This window comes from Callorhinus ursinus, unplaced genomic scaffold (assembly GCF_003265705.2).
Source record: "Callorhinus ursinus isolate GAN/ISIS: 27379988/994484 unplaced genomic scaffold, GSC_fseal_2.0 scaffold10, whole genome shotgun sequence".
Taxonomy (NCBI): domain Eukaryota; kingdom Metazoa; phylum Chordata; class Mammalia; order Carnivora; family Otariidae; genus Callorhinus; species Callorhinus ursinus.
The window spans coordinates 72910776-72935661 of record NW_027397072.1 but is presented as its reverse complement, the minus strand read 5'-3'; the positions used below and the strand labels follow the sequence as shown (position 1 = coordinate 72935661).

The window sequence follows — 24886 nt, the reverse complement described above, 5'->3', positions numbered from 1 at the left end:
ATTTCAGTTTTTTAATTACAAATTTTTGGCTTTGTACTGTCATAAGGTAATTGTAGAATGCATTCTGAAAATTTATAAGAACTTCTGATAGAATAAGTATTGGATTTGGCAACATTCTTGAATTGTAATTGTTTTATTGAAGATCATTGTTTACATGTGCACTAATGTGTCAGTAACAGCAGTGTTCCAATAACGAAATCCTTATATTTAAGAAAAGGCAATTTGATGAAAGGCAAACGAAATTGGGTATATATTAATATCTTCTGATACTACTTAACTAAGTGTTAGTTTGGTTGATAACTAATCAGAAAGTGCTTATTACATCACAATATTATGGAGCTTTCCATCCTCTCTAAGAAGCTGACATTTAAGGATAGAGTCAAGCTTCCTGCATAGAATTTTTGAGTTCATTTAGTTGATTCTTATGTACCTAGTAGACAGATTTTAATTTTATACCAAAATATTTAAGATTAATTCCAGTGCGATTTTTTTTCAGACTGAATTTAGTGGAAGCTTTTGTAGAAGATGCAGAATTGAGGCAGAGTTTACAAGAAGATTTACTTCGTCGATTCCCAGATCTTAACCGACTTGCCAAGAAATTTCAGAGACAAGCAGCAAACTTACAGGATTGTTACCGACTCTATCAGGGTATAAATCAACTCCCTAATGTTATTCAGGCTCTGGAAAAATATGAAGGTAACAATGATTGTGTTTTTGTTTTCCTTTACTCTCAATATACTTAGCACATGTGCTGTCCTTATAAAGTTGGGTCTGGTAACTCACTCTTAAGTTTTTCTAATAACAGGTTAATATTGACCTATAGCTACGTTGCGGAAGTCAGGAATCATGAGACAACTTAGAATTTTTGCTTTTTATTTTTTTATTATTTTATTTTTAAGATTTATTTATTTATTTGACCGCAAGCACACATGCGCATGAGCAGGGGGAGAAGCAGGCTACCCCCTGAGCAGGGAGCCCAATGTGGGTCTTGATCCCACGACCCTGGGATTATGACCTGAGCTGAAGGCAGACACTTAACAACCAACTGAGCCACCCAGGTGCACCAAATTTTTGCTTTTTAGAAGTGAATTTTAGGGTAACTGGATTTATTGCACTAGCAGTGGCAGTTGACCAGAGTTCAATTGCTAAAGACTCACAGGACCCAAAATGACATTGCTTTCAAATCTGTAGTTTATTAAAGGAAAAAGGTACAGTCTAGGAGTAGCACCAAGGGAAGGATAATGCGTCACAGCCAAAGTCTCATGGCTGGGGCCCAGGGAGGTCAGGTGCAGGCTCCTATTGTCCTTCCTTTTTTTAAGATTTTATTTATTTGAGAGAGAGCGAGCAAAAGAGCACAAGCTGGGTGGGGGGCAGAGGGAGAGGGAGAAGCAGACTCCCTGCCGAGCAGGAAGCCCCATGCGGGGCCTGATCCCAGGACCCTGAGATCATGACCTGAGCTGAAGGCGGATGTTTAACCCCACTGAGCCATCCAGGCGCCCCTTGTCCTTCCTTTTGAAAGGTCCTTCCTGAGGTGCAGGATCTCTCGCATCAGGGACCACCAATGTGTGCAGAACACCTTGGAACTAGGGAGCTTAAAATGGAGTCTTGCTGGACTTCCTTAAATTTTGCTGGTCTTGTGGGCATATTCCTGTTCTGTAACCAGCCTCTGTAGGAGAACCCTCTGGCACTGGAAGGCCTCACTGAGACCAGGTGCAAATTATCAATCACAAACAGTGCTGACAAGCTGAACAAACCACCCTGATTATCCTCAGATCCATGATTACAAAACAACATGCCTTGACCAGGGATCATCGCCATAAAGGAACTTTAGGAAAACAGTTCAGGCTAATTCCAGGCCTGCTGGAGTGAACCTTTCCAGCACACCTATAAAAGAAAGTTAAGACAAAGGGTCTTTTTTTTTTTAATTTTTTTTAAAGATTTTATTTTAGAGAGAGAACGTGACAGACAGCACAGCAGGGAGCCCCATGTGGGGCTTGATCCCAGGACTCAGGTCACGACCCAAGCCGAAGGCAGCTGCTTAACCAGGCTAGCCACCCAGACACCCCAAGACAAAGGGTCTTGATGATCTCTAACAGTTGACATCAGAATGAAGTTACCAGAATAAAGTGTGCAAAGTCACAGATTAATCAATATAGTATTGGTGGATAAAATCAGCTTGCCCTTACAAGCGTAGTTTTTAACTTTTAAGTGAACGTAAGTACTAAATTATTTGTTGTAGAAACTTATGAAGTTATATGTCTAATATGTAAAGCATTTTAAATTTCAGAGTTAAAAATCACCATCCCTTAGAACTGTTAAACCTTTCAGTATTATGAGAAAGCTTTTCCTGCAGACAGACTTAAAAAACTCAACTCTATAATGACAAAATAAAAAATAAGCATAGATTTTTTTTTAAAGATTTTATTTATTTATTTATTTATTTGACAGAGAGAGACAACAAGAGAGGGAACATAAGCGAGGGGAGTGGGAGAGGGAGAAAAGCAGGCTTCCTGCTGAGCAGGGAGCCCGATGTTAGGCTCGATCCCAGGACCCTGGGACCATGACCTGAGCTGAAGGCAGACGCTTAACCGACTGAGCCACCCAGGAGCCCCAAAATAAGCATAGCTTTAATTTTATGATAACCTTTTCCCTTAATTATCTCGCCAAGTGTGGAAGATATCTTAAGCACTTACCTTAAAGTACCACTGTATAAAGAGTATTCCCATTCTAGCTAAGGCTCCTCTTTAGACTGATGACGCTTAAAAGCCCTTGCATTTTGTTCTACCCAAGTGGGATTAAAGAAAATGGGTCTTAAATCTTTCCTGTGCCCACATTTCTCTAGTGTAGTTTAGACTGCCATTTACCCTCCTTTTGCTTCAATTTCCTCATCCAGTAAAGGAAGATCTTTTACTGCTGTGCTTTTCTGATTCCATATCCTCTGGCTCCATTTCAACAGGATTAACTGGGAGCACAAGGGGATTAACCAGTAGCAGGGCTATAAGAATTAGATTATAATGGAGATAGGCTTTCTAAATTAGTTCACTCTTAGCCACTTATATCAGCTGTTTTGAATCTTTTCTCTCCTACATCTCTCCCTTCCCATAGGAACAAAAATGCACCCTTGTTCCTGTGTCCTCTAGTACCTACATCTCTTTTTCACATTCTGTTCCAGCCAAGGTTTAGAAAGCGTACATTTCCATCTTCCATTTGCTCAGTTGCCTTCCAGCCCTGACCACAGCACTGAAATGGCATTTGCGAAGTTACTTATGTTGCTAAATCCAGGAAACACCGTCTGGTCATTATCTTACCAGCTTTCACTGCTGAGTTTGACGGTTTTTTTCTTTCCAGTTTTATTGAGCTATAACTAACATAACATAGTATAGGTTTAGGTGTGCACCATGATTTGAAATATGTATGTATTGTGAAATAATTACAATGAGCTCAGTTAACATCTGTCACCTCACAGAGCTTTTTTTCTTGTGTTGAGAACTTTAAAGATCTGATCTCTTAGCAGCTTTCAAATATACAGTACAGTATTTTTTTTAAAGATTTTATTTATTTAATCATAAGCGACAGGGGGAGAGAGAGAGAGAGAGAAGCAGAGGGAGAAGCAGGCTCCCAAGGAGCAGGGAGCCCGATGCGGGACTCGATCCCAGGATCCTGGGATCATGACCTGAGCCGAAGGCAGACGCTTAACCATCTGAGCCACCCAGGCGCCCTACAGTACAGTATTTTTGACTATAAGTCGCCATGCTATACATTATATCCTCAGAACTTAAATCTTACAACTGGAAGTTTGTACTTTTTGACCACCTTCCTCCATTTCCCCTCCCCCCGCTGCTGGCGAACGCCATTCTTTTCTATTTCTGTGAGATTAATTTTATTAGATTGCACATTTAAGTGAGATCCTAAGTGACTTTCTCTGCGTGACTTCCTTCACTTAGCATAATACCCTCAGGGTCCACCATGTTGTCACAAATGGCAGAGTCTCCTTTTTTATGGCTGAGTAATAGTCCATTGTGTATATACACCACATTTTCTTTATCCATTTATCCATCGATGGACACTCATGTGGTTTCCTTATCTTGACAGGTGTGAGTATACTGCAGTGAACAAGGGAGTGCGGATATCACTTTGAGAGAATGATTTTCTTTCTTTTAGATATATACCCAGAAGTAGAATTGGTGGATTCTTTTATAGTTTGCTTTCCCCTTAAGAGTCCTCCACCCCAGTTCTGTTTTTGGCCCTTTTTTCATTCAGTACCAGTAACTTAAAAGCTAGAATTTTTTTTAAAGATTTTATTTATTGGGGCACCTTGGTGGCTTAGTTGGTTAAGCGACTGCTTCGGCTCAGGTCATGATCCCAGGGTCTTGGAGATCAAGCCCTGCATCAGGTTCCCTGCTCAGCGGGGAGCCTGCTTCTCCCTCTCTGTCTGCCGCTCCCCCTGCTTGTGCTCTCCTGCTGTCTTTCTGTCAAATAAATAAAATAAAAAGATATTTATTTATTTATTTAGAGAGAGAGTGAAAGCGAGAGAGATCACAGAGAGAGAGGGAGAAGCAGACTTGCCACTGAGCGGAGAGCCTGATGTGGGTCTCGACCCCAGGAGATCATGACCTGAGCCAAAGGCAGACACTTAACTGACTGAACCACCCAGGCGCCCCAAAGCTGGGATTTTTGAATGAGTTCTTAGAATGGTCTTGACATTTTATACAAGATTTTGTGTATGTGTATTTTTTCTGGGAAAAGATCTGCAACTTTCATCAGATATTCAAAAGCATATGCAAAACCCCTCTCCCCCAAAGAGAAAGGGTAAAAAATACTGTTGTGCACATTGTTTGGGGAATCTTTCTCATTCCCTGGAATAAGCACAGAAGTTAGGAATTGTGCTTAAGAGTAGCTTGGCTCTCTTCCTCCTGCATATGTGTGGCTCAGTGTACTCAAGAGTTTTGCAACACGTCATTAATTTCCCACTTTTGTGGGGTTATGCTTAAGTTATATACACCTGTGAGAGAACATAACATCTAAATCAAAAGCTTCACATTATCAGTTTGACAGCTGATGTTTGCTGTACGGTGTCTGAAGTCACCCAACCTAGAGAATATTAGAGGAGGAAGACTGTTCCAGGTATTGTGGTGCTACGAGCTATATTTGTTCTTTTCTTTCTGTAAGAAACCTTGGAGGAGGTGCATGGGTGGCTCAGTCGGTTAAGCGTCTGCCTTTGGCTCAAGTCGTGATCCCAGGGTCCTGGAATCGAGCCCTACATCTGGCTCCCTGCTTAGCGGGGAGCCTGCTTCTCCCTCTCCGTTTGCACCTCTCCTGCTTGTGCTGTCTCTCTCTCGTTCACCCTTTCTCTCTCTCTCAATAAATAAACACTGGAGAGTCTAGGTGTGTCCTAGTCATTAGGAACCTAACTGTTCTGAATTTTGTCTTAAAAAACAACAGAATGGAGGCTCCTGGCTGGCTCAGTCATTGGAGCATGCGACTCTTGATCTCAGGGTTGTGAGTTTGAGCCCCATGTTAGGTTCAGAGATTGCTTACAAACAAAATCATTAAAAAAAAAAAATGGCATTTTGCTGAGTTCAGCATAGCTCTTTAGCCACTGATTTCATGGAGGAAGCCAAAACTGAGGCTAACTTATGAGGAAAATAAACCAAATGCACTGTCCTTAAAGATTTTTCTTACTTATTCTTTATTTATTTGAGAGAGGGAGAGAGGGAGAGAGAGAGGAAAGCATGAGCAGGGGAAGGAGCAGAGGGGGGAAGAAGCAGCAGACTCCCTACTGAGCAAGGAGCTCGATGTGGGGCTCGATCCCAGGACCCTGAGATCGTGACCTCAGCTGAAGACAGATGCTTAATGACTGAGCCACCCAGGTGCCCATGAATTGTCCCTAAAAGGAGAATCATGATATAAAAAAAATTATTTCTAGGGGCGTCTGGGTGGCTCACCTGGTTAGGTGTCCATCTCTTGGTTTTGGCTTAGGTCGTGATCTCAGGGTCATGAGATTGAGCTCCAGTCTCACGTGCTGAGTGTGGAGCCACCTTGAGATTGTCCTCTCCCTCTACCTCTGCCCCTCGTGCCCATATGCACTCTTGCTCAAAAAAAAAATTTTTTTTGTATATTAGTATATTGCTAGATATTATGTTCTCCTATCTTATGGTGTTTTTGGTTTTTGATTAAGTCTAGGTTTAAAGTTATATTAACGTTATTCCTAAAAAAAATATTAAAATAAGTTCAGAGACAGCAGAGGGCAGCAGCATGTTAGAAAGCAGACTTGCACTGAGTAATGGAAGGCTTACACTGAATCATCTTCCTCCTCTAAGAAGTAGTTATTTGAAAAATATGCTTGGCTTCCCTTATCCCTTGTAGCTTCTTTTTTTAATTTTTAATTTTTTTAAAGTAAAAATTCAGTTTATTTATCTGTTTATGACACAGTACATAAGAGGCAAAGTGTTTCACATCATAGATTTCACTTCCAACTCCTTGGAATGTTCATTCCTTTGGCTAAAAGGAGAGACTAGACACAAGACGCAGGCAATGCTTAAGCAACTGAAATAAGGATGGGGAGGGCAATGGTAATGTCATCCTTACAGGGCTGTTTTCTAGAACTGTTAGCTGGAAACAAAGGAGCACCACTCCTGGATGCTCATCTGTCGTGGGCCTCAGTCATCCCCACCACACAGGTACTGCAGCGCTTCTGATAGTTGACCTTCGTGTCTTGCTGAATGTAGTAGTACAGGGACTTGCGGTGCTCTCTCTTGAATTCAGACCTAATTTTCAACATGTCCACTTCACTGTGAGAGACCATGATTCTAATCAGGACTTTATTGCAAGTCCCCTTGCCTTTCATGGAGTCGTACAGTCGGTCAGCAAAATACGGCAGCTTTTTCTGAATGCACTGGACAAGGTTCAGGAAAGCATTTTCCAGGTCTCCTTTGACCTCCTTGATGCTCTTCAGCATGTCATAAGGGCTGTAGCTCTTGTACCTATCAAATACTTTCTGGAGGGGACACACACTCCACTCAGTCATGATGCTGATCCATTTGGGCACATCAGTTCCTTTCCCCTACACTCCAGCATCATAGAGATCCTGGGCATCTTGGTCAATCAGTTCATAATCAATGACAGAGCCATCGTCTGCTCTTCTACCCTTTTCAAGGGCAGCCATCAGCTTGCGGAAGTCACCAGATGTGTCAGACACGATGTCCCTCTCCAGATCAGTCTTGCACATTTCTTTGTAGACTCTATTAATTTCCTGAAGCTCTTGGATGGTCCTTGAGCAGATGATCTCAGTTAGGGAGTCCTCATCAGTCCCCAGCCCCTTCATGGAGGCTTTCAGCTCAGAAGCATCATACCGAGCAGGCGTTTTCAATAGGTCCAAAATCGCAGTCTCCAGGTGTCCAGACAAGGCTGACTTGAGTGCTGATGCAAGTTCCTTTTTGGTCCTTCTCTGGTAAGGCGAAGGCAACATCCTGTCTCTGTTCATTGCTGCAGTTGGTCAAAATGTTGACAATGGTGACCTCATCCACACGTTTGGTCTTGGTGGCCATTTCATTGTTCAGAGCATCACGCTCAGCATCAAAATTGGTGTATACTTTGACCAACCCATATGTACTTGGGGGCATGGAGTGATCACCTTCCAAGCTGAACTTGCAGAGAATTTTGTGAACAGTAGACATTTTGAAGGAAGCTGGGCCCGGCGCCAAGAGCTGCGAGCGTCCCCAGTTGTAGAGCCCCCTTGTAGCTTTTAAAATTAAAAAGTTGAGACAAAACCTAGAATAATGGTATTGTGCATTTAGGGCAAATTTCTGATAGTGCTTAAAACAACTCCTCTAAACATCTAGATTTTTTTTTTAAGATTTTATTTCTTTGACAGAGAGAGACCCAGCGAGAGAGGGAACACAAGTAGGGGGAGTGGGAGAGAGAGCAGTCAGGCTTCCCGCGGAGCAGGGAGCCCAATGTGGGACTCGATCCCAGGACCCTGGGATCATGACCTGAGCCAAAGGCAGATGCTTAATGACTGAGCCACCCAGGTGCCTCTATCTAGATTATTTTATTGGTAAATTTTATTCTAACAGCCATCACACTGAGGCACATAACTTTTCTCTCTTCCCATATCCAATTATTCACGTTTCTGTTTAATTTCTTCTTAAAAACCTCGCATTTGTTATTTTCCCTCCCCTGGTCTGTGCATCCTCCTCAGTGGTTTCATAGTAATGTTTCCTAGCTCATCTGATAATGTCATTTCTTCTCCTTCAGTTCAGAACACATTAATTGCTTTCTCTGACCTGTAGGACCAGAGGGGCCTTGTCTGCATTTTAACAGCAAGTAATTATTTACTGACAAATTACTTTTCCAAGAAGGTTGTACTCATTTCCAGTTCTAGTCAAAAGATTTTTTTTTTTTTTTTTTAAGATTTTATCCATTCATTTGACACACAACACAAGCAGGGGAGCGGCAGGCAGAAGGAGGGGGAGAAGCAGGCTCCCTGTTATGCAGGGAGCCTGATGCGGGGCTCCATCCCAGGAGCCTGAGATCATGACCTGATCGAAGGCAGATGCTTAACTGCCTGAGAGCCACCCAGGCGCCCCTCCAGTCACAAGATTTATAAGAAAATTTCTTTAGGGACACCTGGTAAAGCGTGTGTCTCTTCATCTAGGCAACAGGCAGGCACCCCCTTGAATCACCCTTTTAGAACAAGAGATGCTCCTAGTGCTCTTAACACTTAGGAAATTACAAGAGTTTATAGGTGCTCTGTGCCAGGAACTGGGGGCAGAGACGGAGATATTTTCTATTATCTCCCAGGGACTACAAGCACAGGTGTAAAATGATACTCATAAATAATCAGTGGAGTCAGAAGAAAAAGTCATTGTAGAAGAGAAGAGTATTCTTTTGTCAAAATGACAGTAGTAATGAAAATGAGGGGTGGTGTCAGAGAAAGTATTACTTGCAAATGGGGGAACCGAGACAAGTGGTTGTACTTAACAACCACTGGCTAGAGAAACAGACAAGAGAGGGTGAGTGAAGGAAGCAGGCAGGGGCCATGAGGAAGGATGAGAAGGCCATACTGCAGAGTGGCTGACAGCAGGGAAGGAAGAGCAGAGATGGCCTTGCACCCAGGGTCATCATTCAGTGATTTAATTAGCCATTTTACCATGATTCACCTGCACTTCTACTTCTGTTGGCTTCTTCGTTTAATTTGGGAATTTGTTGGCTCCAGCCTCATATTTGTGTGAACACTTAAACTTTAATTAGCAGTATCTTATCCTCATTTTTTCACTTACCTGGACTTTTAAATACATTTCATAAATACATTAAAGGGGTTAGGTAAAGTTTAATTATGCTTAATAAAACTTTGAAATTAATACAAAGAATTTATGTAAAATTAGTCAAGGAAATGTAGGCATAAAATAAATTGTTTAAATTTTTGTTAATTGAAACTCATGTCTTTTCATTATCATTTACCAAAATATTTAATAGAATAAAATGTTAATGCCAGCTTTATAATTAATTTAGACTTCAGGCTGATGTTCTCAGTCATGGACTTACGAACACAAGTCTGATGTAGCAGACTTGTGACTAGTGCCAGGCCTTGGCTCTGAGGGTAGCGTCAGTAGGGCATGTGTAAGGAGGCACTTCTGTCTGCTGTCCAGGACTAGCCTGTAGTTTGTTTTGATTTTAGTGTTACTTGCTCATTTAACTTCATTAGACAGTCCATAGTCATTTTCTTTTTTTTTTTTAACTTAAAAACATTTTTTTGGAGTCTAGTTGACACACAGTGATATACGAGTTTCAGGTGTACAACATAGTAACTCAGCAACTCTGTATGTTATGCTGTGCTCGCCACGAGTCTAGCCACCAGCTGTCACCTGAACACCACTGCCTACGCTCCCTGTGCTGAACCTTTCCTCCCTGAGGCTTACTCATCCTATTCCCTTCACGCATTTTACCCATCTCCCCACTCCCACCCCTCTGGCCACCACCAGTCTGTTCTCTGTACTTATGGGTCTGTTTCTGCTTTTTGCTTGTTTTTTAGATTCCACATATAAGTGAAATCATATGATATTTGTTTTTCTCAGTCTGACTTGTTTCACTTAGCATAATACCCTCTAGATCCATCCATGTTGTCACAAATGGCAGGATCTCATCCTTTTTTTTTAATGACTGAGTGATAATCCAGTGAGTGTGTGTGTGTGTGTGTGTACACGTACATACCACATCTTTTTTTTTTCTTAACTTTTTAAAGATTTTATTTGTCAGAGAGCACAAACAGGGGGAGCAGCAGGCTCCCTGCTGAGCAAGGAGCCCGATGCGGGGCTGGGTCCCAGGACGCTGGGATCATGACCCGAGCCAAAGGCAGTCGCTTAACCAGCTGAGCCACCCAGGCGTCCCAGTACCACATCTTCTTTATTCATTCAGCTGTCAGTGGACACTTAGGTTGCTTCCATATCTTGGCTATTGCAGATAATGCTATAAACATAGGGTGCATGTATCTTTTCAAATTAGTGTTTTTGTTTTCTTTGGGTAAAAAATACCCGGTAGTGGAATTACTGGATCATACAGTATTTATATTTTAATTTTTTGAGGCACCTCCATACTGTTTTCCACAATGGCTACACCAGTTTACATTCCCAACAGTGCATAAAGGTTCCTTTTTCTCCACATCCTCACCAACATTCGTTACTTCTTGTCTTATTTATTCTAGCCATTCAACAGGTATAAGGTGATACCTCTTTGTGGTTTTGATTTGTGTTTCCCTGACGATTAATGATGTTGAGCATCTTTTCATGTGTCTCTTGGCCATTTGTATGTCTTTAAAAAAATAGATATGTTTCTATTCAGGTCCTCTGCCTATTTTTAATTGGATTGTTTTTTTGGTCTTGAGTTGTATAAATTCTTTTTATATATTTTGGGTATTAACTCTTTTTTTTTTTTAAGATTTTTTTTTTTAGGGCGCCTGGGTGGCTCAGTTGTTAAGCGTCTGCCTTCGGCTCAGGTCATGATCCCAGGGTCCTGGGATCAAGTCCTACATTGGGCTTCCTGCTCAGCGGGAGGCCTGCTTCCCCCTCTCCCACTCCCGCTGCTTGTGTTCCTGCTTTTGCTATCTCTCTATCAAATAAATTAAAAAAAAAAGATTTTTTTTTTATTTGTTTACTGAGAGAGAGAGAGAATGGTAGAGAGAGAACATGAGAGGGAAGAAGGTCAGAGGGAGAGGCAGACTCCCTGCTGAACAGGGAGCCCAATGCGGGACTCGATCCTGGGACTCCAGGATCATGACCTGAGCCGAAGGCAGTTGCTTAACCAACTGAGCCACCCAGGCACCCTGGATATTAACTCTTTAATGGGTATATCATTTGCAAATATATTCTCCCATTTAGTAGGTTGCCATTTTGTTTTGTTGATGGTTTCCTTCACTGCAAAAGCTTTTTATTTTGGTGTAGTCCCAGTCAACTTTTGCTTTTGCTTCCCTTGCCTTGGGAGACATGTCTAGAAAACAGTTGCTATAGCCAGTGTCAAAGAAATTACTGCCAATGTTTTCTTCTAGGAGTTTTATGGTTTCATGTTTCACAGTTAGGGCTTTAATCCATTTCGAGTTTATTTTTGTGTATGCTGTCAGCAACTTCAAGAAGTTATAATAAATCTTCTAGTGGCTGGCAGTGAATTGGAGTTCCTACAGAAATATATTTAAAGGGGGCGCCGGGGTGGCTCAGTCGTTAAGCGTCTGCCTTCTGCTCAGGTCATGATCCCAGGGTCCTAGGATCGAGCTCTGCATTGGGCTCCCTGCTCCATGGGGAGCCTGCTTCTCCCTCTCCCACTTCCCGTGCTTGTGTTATCTCTCTTGCTGTGTCTCTCTCTGTCAAATAAATAAAATCTTTTAAAAAATTTAATGATTTGATTTACTTGGACATTTCATATTTTGGTTCACTTAGAAAGCTAACAGTTATTTCCTTGTGTCATCTTTGGTATGCTTGCTAGATGAGTGTTGTGTGTATCAAAACTAATGACCAGTGATTGCTTCACCAGTCCCTTGCTTCCTTCCTTCAATAAGTCATTCATTCAACAGATAGGTATTGTCCTAGGAGGTACAACAGTACATGTGACAGATAATGTCCCTGTTCTTATGGAGGGCAGCAGTAGTGGAAGGATAGAGGGAGACAGACAATAAACATCAGTGAGCAAGAATTTCAAGTAGTAATAAGTATAGTAAAGGAAGTATAATATATTGATATGATAGAGTGACTTGGCTGGGACCAGGGAGACACTCGATCTTTTGGTCAAGGATGGTATCTCTGGAATTGCTGTCTGAGTTCCACAACTTGACTGATGGAAGGAGCCAGCTGTTTAAGATCTGGGGGGAGGCTAGTGGGACCAGCTAGTGCAAGTGCCTAAGGCTTAACTTGTTGACAGAGTGAGGAAAGGCTAGAGTGGTCAGGCACAGAGATAGAGAATAAGGGCCATGTTAGGAGTAGAAGCCAGAGAGGTAAGGCCTATTTGAGGTTTTTAATTTTTTGTGTGCTGTGGACCCTAAATAAAGTCTATGAACCCCTCTTCAGAATAGTGTTTTTAAACGCATAAAGTAATGCAGACTTGCAGAAGAAACCAATTATATTGAAACACAATCAAAATATAAAACAAACTGGATAAAGAAATCCTTTTTACTAATGCATTAAATAACATGATCTGAGTGAAGTTCTACTAAGGTCTTAAGTTTTGAACTAATAATGAGTTTAAATGATACTTAAAATTATCTCCCAAAACTGTAATATGATATGAAAATATATCTGGGATTTTGATTGATGACAAAGACATAGGTACTGGGAATACTACTGTGGTGTATTGCACACATTAATAATGGAAGGAGATGACGGGCGCCTGGGTGGCTCAGTTGGTTGAGCGACTGCCTTCGGCTCAGGTCATGATCCTGGAGTTCCGGGATCAAGTCCTGCATAGGGCTACCTGCTCGGCGGGGAGTCTGCTTCTCCCTCTGACCTTCTTCCCTCTCGTGCTCTCTCTCATTCTCTCTCTCTCAAATAAATACAAAAAATCGTAAAAAAAAATAATGGAAGGAAATCTCAGATTCTAGTTAGATGTTAGAGAAAATGAAGTTGGAATTTTTTTCTTTTCTGTGTTTATGTAGTACTTTGAATTTAAGGGTCTGTAGTCTGCGTTAAGACCCTGGAATAGATTGTGTAGGGCCTTCTAGGCTGTGTTAACAAGTGAAAAACGGAGTTAATAAAAAACCAATTGGTGTCCATCACTTGATGAATGGATAAATAAAATGTGCTATTCTGAATAATGTGATATATTTGTCAATAAAAAGAAATGAAGTATGGATGCATGGTGCCACATGGATGAACCTTGAAAACATTATGCTAAGTGAAAAAGTCAGTCACGGTATCATATCCATTTATGTGAAATATGCAGAATAGGCAGATCTATAGATACAGAAGTGGATTAGAGGTTGCCTGGGCTTGGGAGGAGTGGCCGGAGGTTAGAGAGTAATGGTAAGTTACTGCTAATGGGTACAGGGTTCCCTTTTTCTTTGAGAGCAGTGACAGTGTTCAAAAATGGATCGTAGTAGTCGTCACACAAATCTGTGAATAAACTAAAAACCATTGGATTTTACACTTTAAAATGGAGAGTTGTTTGGTATGTGAATTATATCTCAGTAAAGCTATTATTTTTAATTTAAAAAACCATAACCATTTGGGGAAAAAAAAAACCCAGTTGGAAATTGACAGCTGGGGCTCGGTACAAATTAAAGGTAGGGGGCAAGAATTCAAGATGTTAGTGAAAGTTTGCAGGATAAGGAGCAGGTGAGCTCAGAGGGGCCTATTGACTCTGAGAAGAGCTGCAGCAAGGTGGGCCTTAATGTGTTTGAGGGACCCGAGGACATGTTGAGGGTGATAGGTTCTGAAGGTTGTACAGGTATTTCTGTAATAATACCACATGTTTATTCTTAGCAAACTTCAGTGTCGTGTGTTAGAAAACATAACAGAACTTACAGAAGAAATGGAGTTAAAGTAGACCTCAAAGTATATGAAAATTTTAAAAGGATTACTAGCAAAAGCATTAGCAAACTTTAATGAAACAGTAGCCTACATATATGTCCATTGCATTTGTACCCAGGACGAGCATCAGGTGACTCTTTGCATGAAGCCTTAAAGTCTAGGGTTCTTGTTCCTCCTTTGAGATGCCCTGTAAAGCTGTTTGCTTCTAATAAAGGTCAGTTTCACAAAAGTTAAACATCCAAACCAGGGTAGAGAATTTAGTTTAAAAATTTTTTTTTCTTTTAAACACCAGCAAATGTTTTTGTACCTTTCATCTATACTCTGCTTTTCTTTGTGTCTTAGCATAGTGGTAAGTACACGGGCCAGTAGGTCAACTGCTCCGAGGTCTTCATATATTGCTAAGTTTACTCTTTAATTGTGTGTAAGCTTGCCCTTGATCACTTCAGAACACTAATGGGCTAAGAAAAAATCATTTGTGAACCAGTGCCACCTCTGCGCCTTGCTTCCATTATTCCCCTATTTACCAATAGCATATGAACTAGCTAATTCAGAATAAAGAACCAGGGGTTGAAGCACAACGGACATTATGTGGGCAAAGTGTTGTTTATAGACTGTCTAAATAATGTTTCACACATACGTACTATTTTCTAAATATGTGTAGATGCTGTTGTGATTAATAAAACATGAATTCTTGAAATAATTTTGCTGACTTCATAGTTTTTCATCGTTTTCTCAATTAACTACTGCTACTTCTAGAAAAGGTTAGGAACTATTGCTTTGGAGCAAAATGCAGTAGGCTAGAGATCATTTGCAGAATACTTGTAAAAGAATTTATTGGAGATCAGAAAAAAAAAAATCCTTGCAGTGTAACCAATAACACGTGGTAACTGTAGCTCAGCTCCTGTTAAGTGTCAAGCATATTATGTTAAGTGTTACGTAAAGTTACCTCATTTATTCCTCTTCTGGGTTGCTGTTATTACTCCTGCTGACCCGGAAAAGGGACTCAGTAACATGCTCCAGATCACAGAGCCAATAGGCAGCAGAGTTGGGGTTGGCACCCAGGTCTGTACTCAATGCCTTTCACACTATAGACTCTGCTGCTTCACTTACTCCTCATACAGTTCCCCAGCATGTGCTCTTAAATAGCATCAAGTAAAGTGCCAGTGTAAATACTTGGCTTGATTTAACCTCTGTTAATTGGAACACTGTATTATTAATGGAAATTGGGGATAGAAGGTAAGTTAGAGGCATTTTATTTTAGTGACTTGGACTTTGGGTTATTAAATCTGTGAAGAAATACAGTTCATTTAGTTGTAATTAATTTCATGTTTCTGCATCTCTAGTGCTCTTTATGAAGGAGATTACAGACAGGTAGGGGAGGCAGTGTTTTATTAGGAAGCTTTGAGTGCCAGATGATCTTCCTTCCTATAAAATAAATATAAACACATTTGAATTAAAGTATGGGAGGTCTCCTGGGTGGCCCAGTTGGTTAAGTGACTGCCTTCAGCTCAGGTCATGATCTGGAGTCCCGTGATCGAGTCCCACATCGGGCTCCCTGCTCAGCGGGGAGTCTGCTTCTCCCTCTGACCCTCTTCCCTCTCGTGCTCTCTGTCTCTCATTCTCTCTCTCTCTCTCAAATAAATAAATAAAATCTTAAAAAAAAATAAAATAAAATACGGGAGTAGATAGTAACTTTGGAGACCTGCTGCACTACTTGTGCTATTTGGATCACATGCTCTTTATTGTCTCAGATGAATTTTTATGATGTGTGGTCTTGTATTTTTCAAAATAGGATCATTTTATTTTATTATTTTTTGCTTTCTTTTAGGAAAACACCAGAGTTTATTGTTGGCAGTTTTTGTCACTCCTTTTATTGATCTTCGTTCTGATTTCTCCAAATTTCAGGAAATGATAGAAACAACTTTAGATATGGATCAGGTATGTAATCTACTCTTGAATTTAAGCAGCAAAGTATTTTTGAAATGCATGTCAGAAAACTTTTCATATTCTCTTTTTTTAGTATTTAATTTTGGTATTTTTATGAAGCACCTTTGAGATCGTGGACATAAAATTAAATGATGGGGCAAGTTTGTTGTTTTCTTAAAAATAATTGTTTTGGTGGATGAAGAAAGATTAACAGTAAATGAATGTTGGGCATAACTGGCCTGATTAAAGGAAATCTCACAAGTAAAAGATTTCACATGTACAATCTGAATTTTCTTTAATTTCAAGAGAGAAGGAAAATTGTAGTTACTGAAAAAGAGAAGATAAAGGTAAATATGGAACACAAGAGAAGGCAACTTCTCCTTTATTTTCCATGTAGGGAAGTGTTTGGGGGAAGAGGGTAGAATATGTGTATATCTCCTAAATAGTTGTTGATATAACTAAAAAGTTAACCATACTCTAAATATTGTTTAGTTCCAAATTCTTGTTAGTTGAGAAGAGCATTTAGGGTGTAAGCGATCTGTATCCTCAGGTTTATAACAATATTAAGCAGTAATTTATATATAAAGTGGGAATAGTTCTGAAATAGTTGAAAATATCCTTGTATGAAAATGAATTTGAAAGCAAATTTATCAAATGGTAAAATTTACTGTCAGAAGTTTGTAGAACAAATTTAATATGGGGCCGTTGAATGTAGGGTTTTTCAGTTTTGTGACTTTAAAAATAATAGCTTTAAAATTTTCTACACTAAATTTTCTGTCAAAAATGATCATGCAGGGAATATGTGCTCTCACATCATTCATATTAAAGTAATAGTTTGCTTTGCTAATTGTTAGATTCTTTGCATTCTTAATAACTGGATTTGAGTTAATGTTTGCCCTGTGGGATGTCGATTTACTTGTTTTTACTGGATTGTTAACTGAGATTTCAAATGGTCAGGCCCCACTCACTCTGCGCTTGGTTTTACAGACCCGTGTATATGCGTATGTAGGTGTAGGTGCTTTACTTCCCTGGTGCTGTCTTGTCCGTGATAGGCCCAAGCAGCCAAAAAACTTGTATTGTTCGCCCCTCATTTGGGAAAACTTGCATTTTAGCTATTGTTACGTCACTCTGTAATGTTGCTTTTAGTGGAATGATTTTAGGTGTACAACTTTCAGATCATTGGGGGTTAGAGATACTGCTCACAGACATGCTGAAACCACCTCTGCTACCAGGAGCTGGGGGTGTGGCCTTACCGGTGATGGGGCAGAGCTGGATATTTGGAAATGGTCTTTATTTATTTTTTAAAGTTTTTATTTATTTACTGGGGGCGGGGGGACAAGCACACTCCTCACGGAGGACCCTGAGATCATGACCTGAGCTGAAACCAAGAGTCAGATGCTTGACTGAGCCACCCAGGCGCCCCTGTGAACATCTTTAAATGAAAGCACGTAAAGGTGTAGTTCTTGGTGGGTAATAAAAGCTCTGACTAAAATAGGGAGGTGGGAAGGCAAGAATCAGAACGTTTCATTGTCTCTGCAGCTTAGCTGAAATGCTGCCCTTGATTTTGCCCTTTGTGGTGAACTTTATTCTTCTAAAAGTTGCCACGCTTTAATATTGTGGGTCTCAAATGTAAGCATGTATCAGAACCACCTGGTGGGCTTGCTGAAACAGATTGCTGGGCTCCATCCCCAGAATGAGAATCTTTCAGTCTGGGTTGGGGCTAGAAAATTTGCATTTCTCACATGTACCCAAATGATGCTGCTTGTCTGCGGACCACACTTTGAGAACTACTTGCTAATAAAATAAATTACTCCTAATAAATTAGGAATGCAATCATATTTCAAAGTGAGAATGAGCATGTGATTTCTTTTCACCAATATGCAGCCTGCTGCAAGTGCTGTGCTCTTGGGCAATCACTGGGCATTATCTGGCCAGAAGTTGGTATGTATAAATTGGGAATGTTTAAGAGTTTCTTAAAATTTATAGCCCCTCTGTCAGTATACAGATCTTCTTTTGAAGACCCCATGCAGCTGCCTTTTTATCTTGGTCATCACATTCACAGCCTGCCAATAGATGTGGAGGCCCTGCCTAATAGGACCTCTCTTCTCCCTCTCCCGCTCTTGGACAGTAAAAGCTATCTCCTGCAGTAAGCATTTTGTTTGCATTATATACAAGATGTTAGCCATTACTATGATAATTACAAAAAGCAGCAGGATGATAAAGTGCTGGATACTTTTGTTTCATATTATGCGTTTTGATGTACTCCCTCCCCACCTTCTGGCCTTCCATCCCTCCTGTCATGCAGTATTTTGACCACATAGATCCAGCCCTTGGGATACATACCTACTGGCAGCAAATAAGCCAAAATGATGATGTACCCAAATACCAGAATGTAAATTTTTAAAGTGTTTTCTTTATTTGAAGCTTTTCTACTTAATTAGGGTAACACATACTATTAGAACAAGTGAAACAAAATGATACAAAGAAGTATAGAGGCAAAAGTGACCATTCTTCCCTCTTCAGATGAACAATGTTGGCAACCTGGTCAGCTTCCTCCAGCTCCATTATACTCTCTTTCCTTATTGTGGGTTAAGATTTTTTACTTTGATCTGAAATACTTGACACATATCTGTTAAACTAGACTATCCTGTGACTGTAAAATAGTGTTAATTCTCGAATAATGCTATGGGATTAGAGTACTGTAAGATTTTGTGTCTGGGAAGAGTGGATTTTAGGAAGGCAAGCAGTGCAATTATATGGATATAGGCTGGAAAAGAAGAGGTCATTTGTCCTAATTTCATTGCTGTCACTTAAGATTATAACAAACCTTGATTTCTTAATCTGAAAGTAGAACATTAAGTAGTTAACTTTGTAGGGGAGAAAAAACCTTTTTTTCTGTTCTCTTCTGTTGGTTGTTTGGAGGTCTGCTAATTAAACTGATAAACAGATTAGCAAGAGAACAGACAGATTTTTGAGTTCACAGAAAAGTGTGAGTCAAGGAGGCTGTTAGAATTTGGGGCTTATATACTGTTGGTTGGGGAATAGGAGAGGGAAAAGGGGCACTTAGGGGAAGACAAATGACTTCTAGAAGTGATTTATGAGCCCTTTGGAGAATAGATGGAGGATATGATAATTTGACTTCCTTGGTTGTGAAACTCCTGGGAGGGGATTTACAACAACTGAGTTCTTTTGGGAGGCTCTGCTTTTAGGGAGATAAGAGAGTTCAGAAACAAAGTCTATTCTCGGATGCTTTCATCTTGGAATAATTTTTATGCCATTATGGCATATTCCGGACCCCTCATCAACATTAAGTACTGTGTCAGTAAGATTTGAGTTGTGGATTTCCTCCCCCCCCCCCCCCCCGAGTAGACTGAGGTTAAACTCAGTATCAGTCAGGACTCTTTATTTTGCACATAACTTAAATCTCAGTACACCCTGGCTTATGAAATTAGAAGTCTAGAAATAGGGTGGGCTTTAATGTAGAGTTGCTTGATCCAGCAGCTCAATGATACCATTCCAAAGGACCTAATTTCTTGAACTCTTCTGTCTTTGTGATTTGAATTTCAGCTAAACGCTGGTTCCTCTTTGGTCCTGGGTTGGCTGCCTACCAGTAGCAATTCATGCAACATTCCAAGGAAGAATCCTGCAAGTTGCCTTATTGGGACCATTTAAGCAGTGATTGTGGCCAGGGATATAGAATGTGATGATGGGCCTAAGATAACTAGGGGTGGGTTATCCCTCTGTTGGAGATACAGAAAATGAGAGAGCACTACTGGGAAGGCGGAAGAAGGGGAATGACTGTGGTATAGACAGCCAGCCATATCTACTAAGATACAGTCCTGTAACTAAAGGCTTTCATGTTTTATAATGTGATGCTGTCTTTTAAATAAATATGATTCCTAGTTAAAACCTGCTCTAGATTCTCTAGGGAATCAGCCTAATATAATATCTTCTTTATTCTGTTATAAACCTTTAAACTTAGCTTGGGTTATAAAGTGAATTCAACCCTTCACTGTCACTGTAGATATTTGTAATGAATTTATGCATTTAAATTACATGACTCAGAACTACTTTGAACAAACCTCAGAGGATAGCAATCATTTCATGTATGATTTCTGAAAGCTTTACTCATGTTTTCCAGCTGTGCACTTAAGGAGCTTAAGTGATGAAGGGAGCAGTCATTTACATGCATGGTTGGGTTAATTTGTCTTTTTTTCTAGGCCTAGCTTTGTATCTAATGCTTCAGGTGTTTCTGTGCTTTCCATAAATCTTACGGAAAGATTTTCTATTTTTGAAATAAATAGAAACATAGATCTATACTGCCCCCAGGACAAGGCTCAAAAAGGCAATGAGTTTGCACCAAAAAATAATGTCAGTTAGATTGGGTGATTCAGTGAGATATATTAAATTTTAAAATCTTTCTATCCTGTATTTGAGCATTTTATCTTTTAGTATTAGTCTTCACTACACTTATTGACATTTCCTCTATTATTGGAAAAGTAGTAATGTTAGATAAATCTTTACTGACAATACTGGGACAGAAAAAATTGAAATAGTTTTTGAAAAAGCCACAGTTGCATGATCCTAATACAACTATATCATTGTGTGAGTATATATATGTAAGCTGTAAAGATACTGTAGTATATAAATGCTTCAGTATTTTTGTTCTTGGACATGAAAAAAAAATCAAAAAAGGAAGTATTCATATTCTCTCACCTAGAATTATCTCTAAATACATGTTGATATTTTTGCTTATAGTTGTCCTTATTTTCTATTTTTTATTTTTATTTTTTGATTGAAGTATAGTTGACATACTATGTTAACATTAGTTTCAGGTGTACAACATGGACAACTCAACGTGTAATGCTTGTGCTCACCATACAACGCTACTACAGTACCATTTACATTCCCTAAGCTGTACCTTTCATCCCGGAGACTCATTTCATAACTGAAAGCCTGTACCTCCCACTCCCCTCAGCTGGTCTTGCCCATCCTCCCATCCCTCTCCCTTCTGGCAGTTACCAGTTCTTTGTATTTATGGGTCTGACTGTTACTCCTTTTGTTTGTTGGTGGACCTTCCGGTTATTTCTGACTCTCGGCTATTATGAATAAGGCTTTTGTGAACAGTGATACACAAGTATTTGAGTACCTCTTTCCAGTTCTTTTAGGTACTTATTTAGGAATAGAATTGCTGGGTCATATGGAAATGTTACATTTAACTTTTTGAGGAATCACTAAATTGTTTTTCAAAGTGTCTGTACCATTTAATATTCCCACCAGCAATATAGGAGGATTCCATTTCTTCACACTGTTGCTAATAATTATTCTTTTTTTTCTAAGATTTATATATTTTAGAGCGAGAGAGTGAGAAAGCGGGTGCTTGTGGGGGGTGGCAGTCAGAGGGAGAGGGAGAGAAATACTCAAGTAGACTCCTTGCTGAGTGCAGAACCCAACGAAGGGCTCAGTCCTAGGACCCAGAGATCATGACCTGAGCCAAAATCAAGAGTTGACTGCTTAACCAACTGATGAGCCATCCATGTGCCCCTCTTCTTTGTTTCTGGGGTATTTGTCTTAATAGCCAATCTAGTGGATGTGAAGTGGTATTTCATTATGATTTTGATTTACATTACCCTGGTGGCTAATGATGTTGGGCATGTTTTCATATGTTTGGTGGCCGTTTATTTGTATATCTTTGGAGAAATTTCTTTTTTTTTTTTTAGGATTTTATTTATTTGAGAGAGAGAGCGAGCACATGAGGGGGGGAGGGTCAGAGGGAGAAGCAGACTCCCTGCTGAGCAGGGAGCCCGATGCAGGACTCGATCCTGGGACTCCAGGATCATGACCTGAGCCGAAGGCAGTCTCTTAACCAACTGAGCACCCAGGCGCCCTGGAGAAATTTCTGTTCAGATCCTTTGCTCATTTTAAAATTGGGTTGTCTTTTTGTTGTTGAGTTAGAAGAGTTCTGTATATATTCTGGATATTAGACCCTTGTTCTAAAAAATACATACTTTGAGTTTTCCACTTGCCTCAAGTTATTCATAGTGATGCTTATTATTTTTTAAAAACACTGCTGTATTTGCAGATATATTCCCTGCTTATTTTTAATATAATTTGTACCTCCCCCAACATTTCCTCCTTTCCATAGTTTGTCTGGGTTTTTTTTAGAGAATCGGTTTGTGACTTTTTAAATCCTCTTTTGTATCTGCTTTTTATTTCATTAATTTCAGTTCTTACATATATTTTTCCACCTATTTTTTTTTACCTCTTTAGTTGAGTGCTCACTATTTTTCCAGCCTTTTCTTTTTCAGTAAGCATTTAAGATTGCACTTTTCTTTCTATGTGTTGCTTTAGCTGAATGTATCCTATAAGTTTTTAAAGGTACAGTCTCTTACTCAGTTTTCAGAATTTTATTCCTGTTTCATTTCTTTTTTTTTTTTAAAGATTTTATTTATTTATTTGAGAGAGAGAGAATGAGAGATAGAGAGCACGAGAGGGAAGAGGGTCAGAGGGAGAAGCAGACTCCCTGCTGAGCAGGGAGCCCGATGTGGGACTTGATCCCAGGACTCCAGGATCATGACCTGAGCCGAAGGCAGTCGCTTAACCAACTGAGCCACCCAGGCGCCCCTCCTGTTTCATTTCTAAGCTTGGTATGTGTCAGTTTGATAAAAGTTCTCAGTGTAGTTGAGGATCATGTGTGCTCCCTAATTCTGGTTGCAGAGTTTTCTGTATGTCCATTAGATTAGATAAAGCTTTAGTTTTGTTCACATTGTCTGTATGCTTGTTAATTTTTGATCTGCTGAGTTATTGAGAGAAATGTGGATTTCTTTATATAGTTCAGTCCATTATTGCTTTATTTTCAATACACAGCTGTACTTTTCTTTGTGGTGAACTGAACCTTCATCATTCTTTAGGGACAGTATTCTTAGTAATGCTTTTTGCCTTAGTTTTTTTTTTTTTTTTTTTTTTTGTCTGATAGTAAGAGGGCTATGCCAGAATCCTTTTTGGTTTTTTACATGATGTATATTTTTCCATCCTTTGTGAGTCAGTGAAGTTTATAGCTGGATTTTATTTATTTTAAATTTCTTTTTTTTTAAGTGGTAATTTGGATTTATTTCTACCATAATACTTTGTGATTCCTAGTCTTCCTGATTCCCCTTACTCATCCTATCTTTCTTATATGTTGATTGGTTTTTTTTTTTTAAAGATTTTATTTATTTATTTGGCAGAGAGATAGAGAGAACAAGTAGGCAGAGAGGCAGGCAGAGGGAGAGGGAGAAGCAGGCTCCCCGCCGAGCAGGGAGCCCGATGCGGGGCTCGATCCCAGGACCCTGGGATCATGACCTGAGCTGAAGGCAGTCGCTTAACCTACTGAGCCACCCAGGTGCCCCTTGATTGGGTTTTTAAAATTCCATTTTGCCTTTCCTGTCCTCCCCCTTCCTATCACACCCGCACTGGTTTGGAAGTTATTCACAAATTTTTACAAAATGTGTATACATAACTTATCAAAATCAAGTCTGTCAGTATTTTCTCACTTATCCCCCAAAATACTAGGGCCTTAGGATATCTGAGATCAGAATACATCTCTTCATTATTGGCTGGTATTTTAGTTCTGTTTTTTTACCCCTTTAGATTTCCATTCTATACAGTCAGTGTTAAGTTTAGATTTGCCCATATGCTTACCAATTTCTTTGCTAGTCATTCCTTCTTCCTGAATATTCTTTAGAAGTTCTTTTATTGGCAGTCCATTTAGTTAGGTTTTGTTTGTTTGGAAAGGACTATATCACCCTTGTTCTTGAAGGAAATTTTTGTGGGCGTACAATTCCAGGTTGATAGTTATTTTTCCTTGGTATCTGTAATACTGTGTTGTGCTGTCCTTTGGCTTGAATTATTGTTGAGAAGTCTTGGTTCCAGATATTCCTTTTACTGCTCTGAGTCCAAAAGTGGATTTCTTTTTTCTATTTGGATTTGCTGTGTTTTCTTAATCAGAGAATTCATGTCTTTTATCAGTTCTGGAAAATTATCAATCATTATCTCTTTTAAATGTGTTCCTTCATTCTCTTCTCCTAAAACTGCGAGTGGACATATGTCAGACTTTCACACCCTCTTCCCGCTGTGTGTCTGCGCTGCTCACTTTGTGACGGCTTCACACGCCCCGGTTCACCAAGTGTTCCAGCTCGGGTCTGTGTAACCAGTCCGTGGGGGTTGTCTTCAATGATTATATTTTATTTCTAAAAGTTACTTGGTTCATTTCTAACTGCCTAGTCTTTTTTTTTTTTAAAGTAGCATCTTGTTCTTTGCTCATGTGTTCCATTCTCTATTACTTCAAACATTTTAATATACCTAATATTCCATATTTAAAATTTCTTGGTTTAAATCTACCCCTTGTTTCTGCTGAGTCTTTTTTTTTCTTTGACTCTTACTGTTGGTGGCTTCTTTCCTTCTCTGTTATGTATATTTAGATTATGAATTTGCATCTTTCTGGGTTCTGTCTGTGCCAATCATACATCCTCCCCCTCCCCCAGATAAAATTTACTCTTGCCATATATCCCACAATGTAAGCCAGGAATACTTTTTTTTTTTAAGATTTTGTTTATTTATTTAGAGAGAGCTAGCAAGAGAGTGCGTGGGCAGGAGGGAGGGGCAGAGGGAGAGAGATGAGCATGGAGCTCCATGTGGGGTTTGAGACCGTGACCTGAGCTGAAATCAAGAGTCAGACGCTCAACCCACTGAGCCACCTCAGTGCCCCAGAAGCCAAGAACATTAAGTTAATTTCTCAGCCTGGAGTTTTTTTGATTTGTTGGAGCAAAGATTTAGCTGCTAAAAAAGAAGCCCCAAATAAATAAATAATGGTGGCTTAAACAAGAATATGGGCTTAATTTTCTGTCAAAGCAGCGTGAGCATAGTAGCACAGGGCTGGTGGGACAGCCCTCCTGTCTCCAAACCTGCCTCCT

The 24886-nt window shown here is 39.8% G+C and overlaps 1 protein-coding gene and 1 pseudogene across 1 annotated transcript in view; one reads left to right on the top strand and one right to left on the bottom strand.

Annotated features, from left to right (window-relative positions):
- MSH2 (mutS homolog 2) overlaps window positions 1-24886 on the top strand; it is a 75318-nt gene that overhangs the window by 33454 nt on the left and 16978 nt on the right. The window contains exons 7-8 of the mRNA XM_025868871.2: window positions 497-696; window positions 15838-15947. Coding sequence (XP_025724656.1) covers window positions 497-696; window positions 15838-15947 — 310 coding nt within the window. The remainder of the gene's footprint in view (window positions 1-496; window positions 697-15837; window positions 15948-24886) is intronic.
- On the bottom strand, window positions 6377-7724 carry LOC112821601 (annexin A2-like; annotated as a pseudogene).